Below are 15,282 nucleotides of genomic sequence, written 5' to 3'. Positions count from 1 at the left end.
CCGTTCGTCTTTATCTTCTCCTCCGCTGTCCGGCATGATCACCCGGTCCATCCTTGCTTGTGGCCTACGGCAAGCCAATATTCGAAACGTCGCACGTCGGACTTTATCGACAGCCCCACCCCTCCACCAAAAGGCCACGTCGTCGACCTCGCGGGCTCCTCAACCAAAACCCGAACCGAGACGGACATGGTTGGAACAGAGAATTCGGCAATCGCCAACTGCGAAAAAACTCCTTATCAGCATCGCGCCACTTCTTGGCTTCAACTCGCCGAAGCAGGTCGCTGGACGACGGGCGTTCATGATGTACGAGCAGCTATGCGTGCCCAAAGCGGAGGAGGAGAACGCGTTCTGGCAGGATGGTATGTGCGTCTGTCTTAGCGTCGGACTATGACTGTTGTCCAGCGTGATACTCACCGAGAATATCACTCACGTTCTCGTTGAAGTATTCGTCTCTCCAGAACGCTTAAGCGAACGGTCAAAACTGCCGCCTTCCGTTGGCCCATGTTTATGTTTCACGCAAGCACATGCTGACCAACTCGCACAGAATGCAGCCTTCCTCCGACATTCCAATCGTGGTTCTCCATAACAAACCTACATATCTGGCTGCTCACCGTCCGGCTCCGTGCGCTGCCTGACCCAATAGGCAAGTACTACATCCAAGCCCTCGTCGACCACTTCTTCCTCGACGTGGAAGACCGTATTCGCCAGGTTTTGCAGCCTGCTATCCCGCCGAAAAATGCGCCACCAGAACCCGCGCCGCAGAGCACATACACCACGCCAACGAGCTTCTACACTGTCGCGAACGCAGACAAGCAGCCGAAGGGCAAGGCACCCGAGCGACTCGTGACGCGCCAGATGAAAATTCTGAAGGAGCAGTGGACTGGTCTCGGCATGTCCTTCGACCTTGGCCTCATCCGCGGTGACGCAGACATGGCCGCCGCAGTCTGGCGCAACTTCCTTGGCGCGCGTGGCGCGCGCGGTATCGTGTATCCGTCCTCGCCCGAAGCACAGAGCGACAAGCCCTATTTTCGCCGCAGCGTGAACCTTGTCGGTGGCGAGGTGGAAAAGGTCGCCAAGATTGACAAGATTGGGCTCGAAGCCGAGGAGGCGCGCGATGACGGGTCGGGTGTGCATGATTTTGCACCTGATGAAGCCGGAAAGTATGTCCAGTACCCCGAGCTCATGGCCGACATTGTACGCTACGTTCATCGGGAGCTCGTTCGGCTTGAGAGGATCCCCGATGAGCAGATTGTGAAGGGCGGGAAGGAGACGGTACAATTGCTGAGGTTTGGGAAGGTACGCGAGTAACCGCGTCGTGTTCTCTCTCGGACGCAGTAATAGGCTCGTTTGCATGGTTTACTACTCTACATGACAGCTAGGGCTTTGCGACTCGCACTAATCACCACTTGCCTGTACCCGTCTATGTGAAGTTGATATTAGACCGCTCCCGGCCCAATGCCAGATTTTAGCGATAAAAGTCCCTTACAACGACGACCTAGCGACAACACTGTGGCTGTGATGCTTGCTGTTGACATCTTTTTAGGCCCTGATTTAAAGCGAGAATATTTTATCTGCTATAGAGGGTAGCACTGGTACGTTTGTCGTGGCTATCACAGCGCTACCAGCCAGCTAAACGCTCAAAAACTCCTCATCAAGGACAACACAGTGGACACGAAGTGCACATTGAGGTGAAGGTGTACGTATCGCTCTAAATGAATTGACCAGCCCTGGTGCTGAGGTATACAAGACGTCTAGGACATGAATGGTATCATAATGGCGTTTGCCGACCTCGCAGTTGGCCTGTGAGCTCTTTGTGGTGACCCTGGCTCCCCCGGCGGTGCAGAGTTCACGACTTAGCTGGGCTCAGCCCGATAAACTCGCGCAATAGCTGTCTCTTCGCAGCGGTGTCGCCCTTGAACGGCACGCCGTATGACTTCAGCAGGAATTCGTAGCGCTCCTCTGAGATCAGGTATTAGCATCAGACACCGGCGCGAGCTGTAGTGCTTAATGCTTACTCGTCAGATGCTCAAACTCGCCCTTCGTCGCCGGGAAGTTCTGAGGCGTCTTGCCGTTCGCCATCACCAACGGGGTGAGCTGCATCTTGTTCGTGGTGATCGTCGAGTTCAATAAGCGGGCGTACAGGCGAGCTTGGCTGTAATCGCTTCTTCAGCTATTCGCAAGCCTCATGATAAGTCTGCAACATACTCGAGACGGATCGACTCTGCGATGTCCTCTACCTTCTTCTCCACAGCGTGCAGACGCTCCTCGTATGCATCTACCGGAACATCCACCTGCTCGCGCTCCCGTCCCTTCTCAGCCGAGCCTTTCTCGCGCACGCGCAAAAACTCAACTTGCTCTCGAAGCACGTCGAGCTCATCCTTCAGCCGTGCCTGCGCCTGCTCGACGACATCCAGTGCCGCGGTGAACGCAGGGCTTTCGCGTTCGGGATTCGGCATTGCGGAGAGAGCTTGCGACGCGACTGCGAACTGCGCGGCGAGGGCAGTGAGCGACGAGGTAACACTGCCCCGCCACGCCTCGGCGCTCGCAGGCGGCGCAAGGGAATTGTCCGGCGGCGGGTTCGCCAACGCAAGCGTCATGGGCGAGAACATTACGCCCTCAGGCGGCGTCCGGGGTGTGGGCGCATTAGGGTTGAAAGACGCGCTGAACGGCGAGCCTGGCGTCGCTGGGGCACCGTTCGTAAGGGGGTGCGGCGTGTTTGAGCGAACCGGGGGCTTGTCGGGCTCCTCGACGAGCGTGCTTCGTGAATCCTTGAGCTCGAGTGTTGCCTCTCTTCGTGGATCCATCCTCTGTTTTGTCAAGCTCATCTTATGGATAGGGAACAGAATGCCTCGCAGCGAGCATGCACCACGGCATGATATACGGGCATGAAGCGCGTGGACGTCATTCCCAGGGAACACGCATCATGTGAACCCAGCGGAGCCGGGACTTCCGCGGAGCGATTTTGCACGAAAGGAGACTCGCCGGCGAACAGCACTGTACTGCGTTGCCTTGACAGTGTGGGAAGTTACCGACATGTGTCCGGGTCCCCGATGAGAGCGCTTTCCGCATGTGCGCATCTGGACAGGGTGAAGGCGATGCCCGGCTCTGCCTGGGTCGTCTCGTACACTTGGTTTGGAAACACGAACACACGATGGGCATCATTCGCGCGCTGGACCGTGTCGGCCCGTCCGCTATACGGTGCTCCTGTTGTTATCCGCCAGAACCAAGGCCCAGGATACCGCCGATCCAAACCCCAAAAAGCTGCGGCTTGGTATGAAAACATTGCATCACTCTTCGATGAATACTTCATTGACGTCGAATCGTTCAGAATCTACGCTGGAACTTTGTCCGAGGTCATTGATCTACGAGAAGCATGTATCGGGTTACCAGAGCGCACCTACTCAGAATCTTCGTACCATTCACAGCGTCTCGCGCAATTTCGTCCGTCATTCGGCATTTCAAGGGTTCGACAAACCATTTCATGTTGGTTAATCTCACATTCAATTATAATTACAGATTCTCGAAGCACCAGCCCGTACCTAGAAGCGGTGCGCCAAGCGAGGCCAGTCGAGATTGCCGGTAATGCACTGGTTCATCTGGCAGCCACCTCGTAATTTCTCGCGGTCACCGGTAAAGCATAGGTGTGCGAGTGGGTGGTGACATTGACAAGCTGCGCCACTAATACGTGCAGTACAGATTGGTCGTACAGGAAAGCAAATTTCTGGTGACATGGGCGGGCGATCTCGTGAGAGCACTTCAAGCAGCATACGGGAGCATGTGCCGTCCTGTTTTCTCATCCACACTCACTAAGACACCCCATCCAGGACTTCAGGCTCCTCATGGACCCTGTCAATGTCACGGACGAGGCAGACACCATTGGACAGCGGGATACCAATGTCGACGGCCGTCTCCAAAAGTATTCCGCGCACAAATTCGCTCACGCACGAACTGAGGCTGCCAAGAAAGAGGACGAACCCTTCGGCCTGGGCGCTGACGAGCGTGGTTGTAGCCTGAGTACCGCACGACGGCATATGGGCCCCGGCTGATTAGTGATGCTGTAGCGAGTGGATGGTACGAACCAGCCAGTGAGACGTGACAGGTCAACTTGCCCTCTACGATACTAACCAGCCCTAAATTATGCATGGTATGTCGGTTTGTAGGGCCAAATAAAGTGCTTTTCAGGGTAGTCCTATATGCAGATACAGTCCTTGCTGAAAGCCTGACATATATACAAGGCCAGACGAACCTACACTTGCTTGGGCTCCCTTTAGGCCCGCGATAGGCCATGAAGTGTGAGACCGAGACTAAAATCACAAGCTGATGAGGGGTGCGTTGTGCGTTACGGCTTGTACTGCCCACTCCGCCACAGTAGGCTTGCGGCCCATTCTCATGTGAAGCCTGAAGGTGAATTGAGAGCTCAAACAACACAAGAAATCATGCCTCAGCATTGTACCTATCACAACAAGGAGCGTGCGGAGGAGTGTCCTTGACCCCATTATGTTCAGACTCGTGTAGCTGGCTGGGCATACGCGTTCTGTCCAGCCTTGGCTACCGTAAAAGTTAAAGATACGTAGGTCTCGGAGGCAGGATAAATCGTCCCGAAGATGCGATAAGTATCTCAAGAGATACGATGAAGCACGCTAGGAGTCCAGCCTAGGTTGAGTTCCTCTGCCGAGGCGATATGCGTATAGCACGACCCGTCTGCAGATGAGGCCTTGAGGACTAGATTCCCGCCACCATGGCAGAACTTGATTGCAGAATGTGTTTCAGAAGATGCATGCGGGTCGGGGTTCTATATGCTGTACTGACAAAGGCCGGTTCACAACAGCGTGACTCTCAGATGATGCGCCCTTAATGCGTCATCTTAGGGGAGATCTGATGCGCCATGCCTACTTTGGGCCAGAAGGCGTTCTTGGAGACGCCACCACCTCAGCCTATGCTCACCATGCTGCATAACTCATGAAAGATACTCTCTTGAATGCTTCAGCGCAATAGAATTTTAATTTAACCCAGCGCAGGCAGCAATGGACACCGGAGGCGCAAGATAGTGTCGTGATCGGCCATCACCGACGGCAGCCAGACCCTCTTCCGCAACCGCCACTATGCATCAAGTTCACCTGGGGGTATATGCGCCCACAGTCTCATTCATCTCACGCAGCAGCATGTTTCTCAGCGATGACCCCGCGCGGCGCTCGACTATTCACCATAACTATTCGCAAAAATGTTTCACTAAATTCTGGAAAAGGTGTTCGTTCAGTGTCCCAACGACGAAGCCGCCGGGTTGCTTTCTCTGAGGGCCTTCAAGATGAGCGAAGAGGCATACTTTGCTTTTCAGGTAGATATCCTGCTTATAGAGGCGTCCTAGTATGATCTCCGGCCGGAAACATGCCGTATCATGGCTCTCTTACAAGTTTCGGACTAAGATCCAATACTACGCTTGGATTTTGCCGATGAGAGGGTATTTGGAGGTAAGCTTCTTTGCCACTCCTTACGTGTCTATATTCCAGACTTGGCCCTAAGCCCTGGACGAACACTCAGCCAGTCCGAGAATTATGTGCGGCGAAGTTCAATGTACCCCCGCCCGATGGAGGACCAGTCCCCATAAATGCACAGCGTCATTCGTTGCGTGCTCTGTGCATCCACAGTATCAGGCATTTCACGGCATTGTTAAAGGATGTGTTTGCTCTAGTATATCACTAAACACTCGCCATCGCTTGTACCATGGGCAAACTAAGTTGGAGCCCATGGGCCTAATGTCCTGACAATTTACATTCTCCGGAGAAATTCACGATCTAAGATGCTCATTTGAGTATCATTCGGGAGCAAGACTAAGCATGAAGGTACTACTCCTCAGCTCGATGAATCTCATTTTTGCCTCCGGTGGATCTTATCGAGGAAGCTCTTGAACACCGCACGCTGCAGCTTGATGTCGCCATCCTCGCCTGGCCCACCTTCAGGAATTACCTCAATAAGCGTTATGATCCTCTCGTACGCCGCCTCCTCGTACGCAGCGTACTTCTCACGAATGCCGACCTCCTCAAACACAGCCTTCACTTTCCTCTCCGACTCGGCGTCCTTCCGTCCATAGTGTGCTTCGAGCACCGTGCGCTGCTCAGGCGACGCCACCGCCAGCGCAGTGTTGATGCACCACGAGCACTTGTTGTCGACGATGTCCGTGCCGACTTTCCCGATTTGCTCTGGCGTCCCGGCAAAGTCAAGGTAGTCATCTTGCACCTGGAAGTACACGCCGAGCGGCAACAGGATAGAGGCCGCGACACCGTATGGGTCCTGCTGGGAAGGCTGGTGCGTGATCCCGCAAAGATGCATCGCAAGCGCGACAGGGAGGTAGAAGGAGTAGTACGCCGTCTTGTAGAGCACGATTAGGCGATGCCTAGACACGGAGTCAGGACTGACAGATTGTTGATGAGTCTATGCGCATACCTTTCGAGTGAAAACTTGCACAGGTCAACTTTGTCAGCGGCCGCGGTAATGAGATCCAACAGCTGGCCGAGTTCGGTCTGCATCATGGTCTAGAGTGATGGTGACTCGTTGAGTAGAGCATTTTGATTGACGACGACGAACCTCCTGGAAAAGCTCAAGCAAGTCAACATAGAACGGCTCGGTGCGGAAGTGTTTCTTCAGAAGCCAGTAAATTGCTCCTTCGAGCATGCATGCATCATTGACAGCAATAAGCCCAACTTCCGCATTGCGATACCAGCACGGCCGGCCTCTACGAGTGATGCTCGAGTCCATTAGATCGTCCGAAACGAGGAAGACCGCCTGCAGCTGGTTAACGTAGTATTATCAGCTTTATATCCACCACGTTAAGCGTCCTGGGCTCACCAGCTCGACACACCAACCAAGGACGGCCGCTTGGAAATACTTGTCAGAAGTGAGCTCGCAGCCCTTGAGAATCCTGATGGTCTCTACGACGGCAAGACCACGATTGAGCTTGCCTCCGGGGACGTTATAGTCCAGATTCTGCGCAGATACTCAAGCTTAACAAAAATCTCATCAAACCGCAAATACACGTACGTTGGAGAACCACTCAATCGCATCGTTAGGTAAACCCTGCACCCTGCCATTCGCCACTAGCTCATCCCGGACGACCTTGAAAACACCCTCGAACTGCTGACGGTCAGTGAGGATTTCAGGTCGATCGACCTCAGAGGTCATCCTAGCGATATAAAAGCTGATTTTTACGATGTGAAGGCGTATTGTTATGTCCACTCCTATCGAGAGTGGCCTCGGTATATAACTCTCTGGGCATCGTGCCACACCGTATGAGACTTAGGCACATTTAGCGCGCCTTGGCCGGATACCCCCCCACTTTCGCAGCGGTTAATAATGTGGACCCTAGACGACTACTCCAGTCAGCATCTTCATACCAGCAGAGATGGAAGCACCATCAATGTGCCACTCTTCGAGTCCTTGACCCGAACGACGTCTTCAGCCTCCGGCGTGGAAATCGGCGGATGCAAAACCAAGTGCGAGCGTCTCCACCTGCTGGCTTAAGACATAACCGTAACGATAAAACTGAAGGTTCATGCATATCATATTGCATTGCATGTCGTTGGCCTATAAGAGAACATAGGAACATGTCAGGCTACAAGTCTACTGAGATGTACAAGTACTGCGGAGAGGGATGGAGGAAAACATCGACAGCGGACGATTAGAAAGGGGCTGTCACAAGCGTATGGTACCTACGGAGCATGGGGATATTACAGCAGCATCAGCGACAGGATAAGTGCGGTCAACACAGTAAGAAAAAGAGGGAGCTGGAAATCAAGAAGGATGATGGGGACAGAGGAGAGCAAGAGAGGAACAAGGACGGCTGGGACTTGCTGGCTGTACCATGGCTGGCTAGTCCGAAGCTACCGTCCCCAACCGCCACCTCCACGACCGCGACCCCAGGAGCTTCCTCGACGACCGTCGCGGTCCCAGTCCATCCGGTGGTCCCGGTCTCGGTCGGCGGACGGCGCACGCGGCGCACTACCGCCACCCGAGAAAGGCGGGTAATAGTGACTACCGTTACCACTGAGTCCGCGCAGCGCGCGAGGCCCACTCGGCAAGGGCCTCGAGTTTGGTCCTCCAATTTGCAGCTGTGAGCGATGTGCTGCAGGCTGAAGTGGTCGGCGTGGCGGCGGTTGCGGCGGGCGCACGGGAGACGTGCTCCCTGAGTGAACATGAAATGAGCGGGGCTGTGTCGGTGGAGAGTGCGCACGCGGTGCTAAAGGTAAAGGTTTCAATGGCGGCGGACTGAATATCTCGCCGTCTTCACGAGACACTGTGCGCGCGAGGGTATGTTGAGAAAGTGATGGAACGGGTGAGCGAGCTTGTACACGGCGAGACTCGGTGTTCTCCTGATTGATTTGCGATGTGACCGAGGGCGGAGGATCCGGTCTTCTTGTCGGTAACTGAGGCGAATAGTCGACGACAATCCGGGGAGGCGATGGGCTAGGTAATCTCGCTTCGACCAACTCCACTTTAGCAGTGAGTGATACTGGGACATCATCGGTGTCCATGCTGTCGTCGACCGGCTGCGGAGAGGTACCAAGGGCAGCTTCTGGTGTAATATCCTGGAATTTGGGCGAAGGATCTTCGACAGACACCATACCAGCTTCCATGCGAGCGTCCTGGGCCTCCTCATGTCTTGGCTGATTCTGTTCCTCTACCGTAGAGATCGCTACGACCACAGCATCGGTTTCTAAATCTGAGACCCTGGGCGACTCTAACGGCATCGAAGCTTCCTCCTTGTCCTTGCGTGCTGGTTCCGAAGGAGGCTCAGGGGCAAGTGGAGCAGTGGGCACGGATGGTGACGAGCTGGCCTTAGTCTCCTCACGCTGTTTCTTCTTGCGTAATGCAAAGTCCTTCAACGACAACTTCACCTTCGGCGGAGGTAGCTCCTCAATAGCTGGAGGCGGAGGAGTCTTCGGCGGCTCGGCTTTGATCACTTCGTGCTCCTCCGAAAGCTGCCGCGCGGGAGGCTCAGTTGATAGTAACGGCTCCTTAGACGCGTCAACTACAGACATAAACCTTACGTCTGTCGAAATATCCTCTGCAGGAGAAGATGCAGGGGAAGTGGCGAGTATGTGCTCGTCGACATCCTCGGCGCAAGCAGTGTCGCGGCCTGAGATATCTTCGAACTGTCGCAGGGCCGGCATGACTGCATCCTGAATTATAGGAGCTCGTCGTCTCTGAAGATCCTCTATCGGCGACGAAGGTCGAGGAACGGCGGGTTGTGGAGGTGCTTGCACAGGCGAAAGGACTGCAGGCCGACGCGATAGAGCAGACGGTAATGCCGAGGGTTCATCCTTCATTTCAACTTCGTCCAAAGCCTCAGACTTAGTCCAACTGACCTGCGTCAACGGCAGGGACTTGGTCTGCAAGCGAGCAGGCACTCCGTTGACAGCAGGAGACAATAAAGACAAGTTTGCGAATGAGGTAGTAGGAGACGTCAAGTCGAACGTATGGCTGGGAATCGGCGAAGATAGATTCGGAAGGCGATGGGAACGAATAGAGGGCGAAGTGCTGGTCGCCGGTGGTAGTGGAGGTGGGGGCATGACTTTCGCATCTGATGTTTCCAAGGGTTCAGAGAGAGGTTGACTTCGCCCTTGGAGGCACGCACCATCTGATAGCTCGTCAACATCTGCCGTGTTCCTCCTACCCTGCACTTCGTTCGTCCTTTCAGAGGACATCATATTTGTGGGCGAAGTCGATGTATCCGAAAACGAGTCTGCTCTTTCGTGTATCCACTTCTTCCGAAACTTCGGTGGCAGCTTCTCTTCGCTCTGCGGCACAAGTTGGGGCACTGGCAGTGTCTGAGGTGACGAGCTCGACGAGGACTCGAATGACACCGGAGTCAACTTCACAGCGCCGTTCTTGCGCTTCTGTCGGCTCTTCGTCGCGCGTTTCGTTGTGGTCTCTTCATGACGATGCTCTTCCACATCCATCTCGTCGTCCGTTGCCTTGGCCTTCCCCTTCCGATCCCAGGTCTTGGATGTCATCGACTTCGGTGACAGCGGCGTCTGGACATCAGCGGTCGCTAACCGCGACGGGCCAGCCTCGGGAGATTGCTCGCTGTTCCAGCCATTCATCCACTCCTTGGCGGGAGCAACCATCTCCACGCCACTCATCCCACCAGACATTGGCACCCTCTCCTTTGTCCTGAATCCCCTCTCAACTCCAATCAGCGGGCCTAGATCCGCCCTCGTTCTGTGACCGCCCTCTTCCCTGCCCCGTACTCCTGGCCGTGAGAGTGGATCCTCGGCATGATGCGTTGGCGGCGACGGCGACGGCGTCGGCGGTGTCTGCCCATCAACGAACTCGGCAAGCCGGTTGAGCGCACAATCCTTCGTCTTCGCACCACACGCGCAGGTTGTAAACGCCGACGAGAGTGCATGCAGCATAGAGGTCATTTGGTAGCGAAACTGCTGGAAGCATGGCGGGCTGTCGTACGCCCCAGCAAAAGGAGACACTGTCAGCAACCAAAGCCCACATAAGCACAGACAAGAGAGACGCACGCAAAGATATGCGGGCTATCTATCAGCGCCGGGAGATGGTGTATCACACTCCCGTCATCCCACTCCCACCCGAGCACGACCTCCTCGTGTGCCTTGAGGTCACGCAGCGCAAATACCCCGAACGTAAGCGTGTCGTCCTCAGCACTGTTCTTGCGTGCGCGGCGGCAAAGCATCGGGCGCAAAATTGCGTTCGGTCGACATCCACTACGGACATACCGCGAGCTGTTCCCTGCGAGTCGGGCGTCGAGCGCGAGGTCAAGCGGAGGGCCCATAAGGTGCACAAAAGGTTTCGGCATGCCGAGGTGCGCGTACGAGTTCAGGGGGTCTGAAAGATAGACAGTCGAGGGTATGATAGTCGAGGTATATGGCGCGATCAGAGCTGAAGACGGTATCGCCTGAGTCGTGCGCATAGTGTATGATGGTGGGCGTACAGACGGGTTTGTGTGCGAGGATAACGTTGGATGTGAGTAAGACGACTTCGGGAGAGGATGTAGGGACGTCTGTGGTGTCGAGGGGAACTCGTCGGGAGTGAGCAGGACGGGAACGGATGGGTCGTCGATAGTGGCAGCGTCGAGCGCAGTCACGCCACGCCAATGATGAGCGAGTCTCTTGAGCTTGTCGCGAGTGTACTGGTGCGGAATGATGTCCTTGTCGATGTGGACGTAACTGTGAGTCGAGGGCTCGTCAATCTCCACATGCTCGTCCTCCACCGGTGAGTGCTGCTGCTGATGCAAGTGTTGCAGTTGGTGCTGGTGGCCGCCCGAGTGCTGTCGCTCTGCCTGTTGCTGCTGCTGCTGCTGTATGGCCTGCGTGGTATTGACCGAGTACCGGCGTTTTCTCTTCGTTGTTGAGCTGCCGTCGATAGCGGCTGCGCTTGCGCGACGTTTCCTGTCGACACCCGGACTGCTCACCCGCCGTCTGTGCTTCTCCCCCTCGGCTTCCTCTTGCATTTTCTTCTGTCTCTGCCTCTGTAGCCTCGCAGCCCGCTCCCTGTCCATCTTTCTTGGTTCGCAGACCCAACACCGCCATTCTTCAGGGACCTCGCCCTCGCTGATGTCGAAGCAGGCTGCGTGAACCCAGCGCGAACAATCGTCGCACGCTATAGAGAATCCGTCGTCGTAAGTGTAGCCACAGATGCAGTTTATAGAGTCTGAGCTGTTATTTGAAGAATCTGGGTCGTCGTCAGGTGGAAGGAAGGTGGTCGACGGCTTTCGTTTGAGGGGGATCGTCGGCGTTGTCCTGAAGTCGATACTGCCGGTCAGACCAAGGAGACCCAGCGCGGCTTCTGTGGCGTCGTTCGCCATCGTCATGGCATGGGAAAGCGTTGTCGAGGCCACGACGAACGATAAATAAGCGAACCGGAGAAATGGGCGAGGAGAAAGATGAATCCAAAGTTCAGTTTATTCTCCTAGGCCAAGTAGATGGGCGTCTATTGAGTCACAAAGCCTTAGATCGTGATTAAGCTGTGCTTATGGTTGGTCTAGTTTAAGTTCTTACAAGATAAGGATACAGAGTTGCGGGCTTTCACTTAGCGTTCTTACTCGCGAGCTTACTAACTGCAAGGTCCATGATCTCATGGAGTAATTGTCCTGAATAGATGCGACTAATGTACAGACTGCGTGGCATACATGGTTGGCTAAGGAGACTATTTGGTAGCCTCTACGAAGCGATTCTCAGCCTCTTTGAAGTTAATGACATTCCAGATAGCCTTGAGGTACTGCAGACAAGCAACTCAGAACAGCCCAAGTAGCACCAACCAAGCGAATACTCACGTCAGGTTTGACGTTTTTGTACTGAAGGTAGAACGAATGCTCCCAGATGTCGATACCGATGATGGGAGCGTGTGCTGTGATACGGTCAGCCAAACGTTCGTAAGCGCCAATGTAACTACTACTAACAGAGAAGCGGGTCCTGGTTGGCTGTAGTGACGATCTCAAGCTTGCCCGTCTCAGGGTTATAGCCGAGCCAGCCCCAGCCGGAGCCCTGAATGGCAGCTGTGACAGTGTTCATCTTGTTCTTGAACTCTGCAGATCCTGAGGTCAGCCACATGCGCTTGTACTGGGTTAGTATCGAACACACTATCAATAGAACCAAAGTCACGCTCGAGGGCTTGCTTAAGAAGACCGTCTGCAAGCTTGCCTCCACCTTCGGACTCGGGCACGAGGTTCTTCCAGAAAAGGGTGTGGTTGATGTGACCTGGAAGACCTCGTTAGCATTCCCGGAGCCATTGCCGTACTTCATACAGCGCACCTCCACCGTTGAACTTCAGGGCAGCCTGGAGCTTAATGCGCTCCTTGGGTGATTCAGTCTTGGCGTACGCTTCTTCAGCAGCGTTTAGGCCGTTGACATAGGTCTGATGGTGCTTAGTGTGATGTAGGTTCATGATCTCGCCGGAGATATGTGGTTCAAGGGCCTATTTGTCTATATGATCAGCATCCCTTTCTCTTACGACACAGAACATGGAGAACGCGCACATTGTAAGGGTAGTCGAGAGCAGGAAGGGTGTGCACGGATGCGGCAGCCCTGGCGAAAGAGCTCGCGAGGCGCGTCGGGCGGGTGGCAGCGCGAACGAGTCCGAGCATTGCGGCAATCGTTTTGAACAGCGTCGAGCGTGTGTTGGACGTTGGCTGAAGGTGGAGAGAGTGTTCGACTGACGTTTGCCGAACTCTTTAAAGCGGGCGCCACGGACGGGGCCTTCGGCTCCTCCGGCCTTTGACGTCAGATGGCATTTCCTGTCGCTGTTTTGCGCTCGTTGTTCACGCGCATGTATGATTGCACCATGATGCCTGCGGAGGCTCACAACAGCTAAAAAGTACATCACGAGTTACCGAGTACATAACAGTTGGGTATCGGACGTGCTTGGCCCGCGTGACTGCAGCAGTGCTAGGAGAGACCAAGTACAGCTATTTTTTACGTGTCTTTCGCGTTGTCAGCCAATCTCGCCTCAAGGAGCACGCTCACAGTCTATATTAAAACATGAGCAAGAACAAGTTTGAGAGCTGTGCCGCGTGTATACGGATGTTAGGCCAGAGACGTATATACACAAGCTGGTGTTGCTACTTGGTAATGTCCTAGTAATGTCCATTCGGCGAGAGGTAAGGCATACCCAGCACAAAGCAGCTAACAGAATAAAACCTGGAAACACGCTCAGCTGCAGGGTGTTGTATATAAGGACGTTAACGAGGTTACCCGGCATGACGTGCAAGTACTAATAGTACGTCAGGTCTCGTCGCGTACCGCCCCAGCGGCGGACGCGCCGGCGAGATCGCACCCAGGGCTCCCCCTTTGTAATCAGCCACGACAAATAATGCCCCTCGGCTGTCAGCCTGCCCGAACATCAGCTGCCTTGACCGCCTCTTCGGCCTGCATCTATCTTTTAGGCTCTCCATTATCTCCCTCTTTGCTACACGGCGTTAGCAGTACAATGTGTGCTTGTTTCTATATAGACACCTTCCAGCTTGGTGTCCAGCGCTAGCGAAAGCGCGGACTCGGAGCTGCGCGAGAGTTTATTCCACTGCACCGGCGATAGCGCATAAAGTCGATAGCAGGGGTCCTAGCGCGCCAAACTTCCAACGGCTATTAGGGCAATAACATACACCGTGCCGGACGAGAGAGCATAGCGGAGGTCGGGATCAAAACCCTGCAATAAATAGACTTGAGCGCGCTGCCGTGCAGAATGCTGTTCGAAACGGATGCGAGTTGGGTGCGTCTTTTCTCTCTTCCTGATGCATGGTTATATGCTATTCTCACTCAACATCTCGGCCACCATCCGGTAGGCAGTGCTCTTAGTCTCAGATCAAGCAGCTCATCCAGTACGGTAACGCCGAAAGCGGCTACTAAAAGCTAAATAGTAAGCGTTTCGGAGATTACAGGGGGTGATGTGGAAGCTGGAAACGCTTTGTATGCCATTACCAACGGGCCTCGCCACCTATCGAACATCCTGACGTTGTAGCCCGCAGCAACGAAAAATCATCGATGAGCATGGATCAAGGGTCTGTCCAGGGTGGACAAGAAGCTTCACGCGGAGAGCTTGTCTCAGCGATCGTCGGCCAGACGGTGTATGGGAAAGTGGCGGACGCTGAAGCATGTATCGTACCAAAAGGCGGCCGGCTGTCACAAGTTGCGTCTGGCTGACGCGCTCGGCGAACTGCATTGACCGCTTCAACGCACGGAAGTCGTACCTCGTGCCAGGAGAAGACGCGCCGCTGCCGCTGTACGATTCGTTGCTCCGCATGGACTTTGTCATGGCCGCCTTGACCGTGTGGGAAGCCGCGAAGGGCAGACAACAGAATCACTTCTAGGGTTCTCCACAGCCACCGGTCTGTGTATCCGCGCCTTTTCAAAGACCAACTACCGGATCGAAGAACATCAGTCAATGGGACCCTGCTACACAGTCTGCACATCGAATGCTCACGGTTTTGGGCAACAGTCATGATGGTAACTTTGCTGATGTACGTCCAGTATGCTAGGATAGCCCATTCGGCGAAAAACGTTCTCGAGTAGCCTGCGCCTGTCCAGACCGCTGTCTCACGACACATGTCGAATCAACGCAGTTAGGAGACGATATGCCCTGGAAACAAATCAATACAGCAAACAAGCGTGAGATGCGCACCTTGTTCATGAAACGTACAAGCTAATACGAGAATGGAGTGCGAAGATCAGTGCATGGCACTTCAGTAAACCGGCGTCCTGCTTCGAAGAGCAGAAGACTAGCACCAGTTCTGCCAAAGGTACTCACGGAAGGGTCGTAAGATCAACG

At 54.6% G+C, this 15,282-nt stretch overlaps 8 protein-coding genes across 8 annotated transcripts; 3 read left to right on the top strand and 5 right to left on the bottom strand.

Annotated features, from left to right (window-relative positions):
- The first annotated feature begins 173 nt into the window (after nucleotides 1-173).
- PHACADRAFT_260441 (uncharacterized protein) lies at nucleotides 174-1,440 on the top strand. Its single transcript, XM_007398511.1, has 2 exons — nucleotides 174-359; nucleotides 545-1,440. Exons 1-2 carry the CDS (start codon nucleotides 299-301, stop codon nucleotides 1,306-1,308), a joined length of 825 nt encoding a protein of 274 aa, XP_007398573.1. The 5' UTR covers nucleotides 174-298; the 3' UTR covers nucleotides 1,309-1,440.
- A 105-nt stretch (nucleotides 1,441-1,545) lies between these two features.
- On the bottom strand, nucleotides 1,546-2,893 carry PHACADRAFT_260438 (uncharacterized protein). Its single transcript, XM_007398510.1, has one exon. It carries the CDS (start codon nucleotides 2,802-2,804, stop codon nucleotides 2,184-2,186), a length of 621 nt encoding a protein of 206 aa, XP_007398572.1. The 5' UTR covers nucleotides 2,805-2,893; the 3' UTR covers nucleotides 1,546-2,183.
- Nucleotides 2,894-3,050: 157 nt separating this feature from the next.
- Nucleotides 3,051-3,687, top strand: PHACADRAFT_186405 (uncharacterized protein; the record flags this gene model as incomplete). The annotated part of the gene is made up of 1 exon (XM_007398509.1): nucleotides 3,051-3,687. The coding sequence occupies one exon, from the start codon at nucleotides 3,051-3,053 to the stop codon at nucleotides 3,612-3,614; it is 564 nt and encodes a 187-aa protein (XP_007398571.1). The 3' UTR covers nucleotides 3,615-3,687.
- Nucleotides 3,688-3,799: 112 nt separating this feature from the next.
- Nucleotides 3,800-4,256, bottom strand: PHACADRAFT_260437 (uncharacterized protein). The gene has a single exon (XM_007398508.1). It carries the CDS (start codon nucleotides 4,029-4,031, stop codon nucleotides 3,807-3,809), a length of 225 nt encoding a protein of 74 aa, XP_007398570.1. The 5' UTR covers nucleotides 4,032-4,256; the 3' UTR covers nucleotides 3,800-3,806.
- A 1,543-nt stretch (nucleotides 4,257-5,799) lies between these two features.
- Nucleotides 5,800-7,319, bottom strand: PHACADRAFT_260435 (uncharacterized protein). The gene is made up of 5 exons (XM_007398507.1): nucleotides 7,036-7,319; nucleotides 6,844-6,981; nucleotides 6,583-6,786; nucleotides 6,442-6,530; nucleotides 5,800-6,391 (listed from the first exon to the last, which is right to left on the bottom strand). The coding sequence occupies exons 1-5, from the start codon at nucleotides 7,174-7,176 to the stop codon at nucleotides 5,866-5,868; spliced, it is 1,098 nt and encodes a 365-aa protein (XP_007398569.1). The 5' UTR covers nucleotides 7,177-7,319; the 3' UTR covers nucleotides 5,800-5,865.
- Nucleotides 7,320-7,613: 294 nt separating this feature from the next.
- On the bottom strand, nucleotides 7,614-11,884 carry PHACADRAFT_260433 (uncharacterized protein). Its single transcript, XM_007398506.1, has 3 exons — nucleotides 10,524-11,884; nucleotides 9,629-10,449; nucleotides 7,614-9,574 (listed from the first exon to the last, which is right to left on the bottom strand). Exons 1-3 carry the CDS (start codon nucleotides 11,831-11,833, stop codon nucleotides 7,875-7,877), a joined length of 3,831 nt encoding a protein of 1,276 aa, XP_007398568.1. The 5' UTR covers nucleotides 11,834-11,884; the 3' UTR covers nucleotides 7,614-7,874.
- Nucleotides 11,885-12,077: 193 nt separating this feature from the next.
- PHACADRAFT_260432 (uncharacterized protein) lies at nucleotides 12,078-13,151 on the bottom strand. Its single transcript, XM_007398505.1, has 6 exons — nucleotides 12,998-13,151; nucleotides 12,774-12,936; nucleotides 12,603-12,719; nucleotides 12,422-12,547; nucleotides 12,296-12,369; nucleotides 12,078-12,240 (listed from the first exon to the last, which is right to left on the bottom strand). Exons 1-6 carry the CDS (start codon nucleotides 13,103-13,105, stop codon nucleotides 12,169-12,171), a joined length of 660 nt encoding a protein of 219 aa, XP_007398567.1. The 5' UTR covers nucleotides 13,106-13,151; the 3' UTR covers nucleotides 12,078-12,168.
- Nucleotides 13,152-14,382: 1,231 nt separating this feature from the next.
- Nucleotides 14,383-14,879, top strand: PHACADRAFT_260429 (uncharacterized protein). Its single transcript, XM_007398504.1, has one exon. It carries the CDS (start codon nucleotides 14,609-14,611, stop codon nucleotides 14,822-14,824), a length of 216 nt encoding a protein of 71 aa, XP_007398566.1. The 5' UTR covers nucleotides 14,383-14,608; the 3' UTR covers nucleotides 14,825-14,879.
- Nucleotides 14,880-15,282: the final 403 nt, after the last annotated feature.

The sequence above is a fragment of the Phanerochaete carnosa genome (assembly GCF_000300595.1).
Source record: "Phanerochaete carnosa HHB-10118-sp unplaced genomic scaffold PHACAscaffold_8, whole genome shotgun sequence".
Taxonomy (NCBI): Eukaryota; Fungi; Basidiomycota; class Agaricomycetes; order Polyporales; family Phanerochaetaceae; genus Phanerochaete; species Phanerochaete carnosa.
The sequence above is the reverse complement of the archived record's forward strand: the minus strand, read 5'-3'. Positions and strand labels throughout refer to the sequence as shown.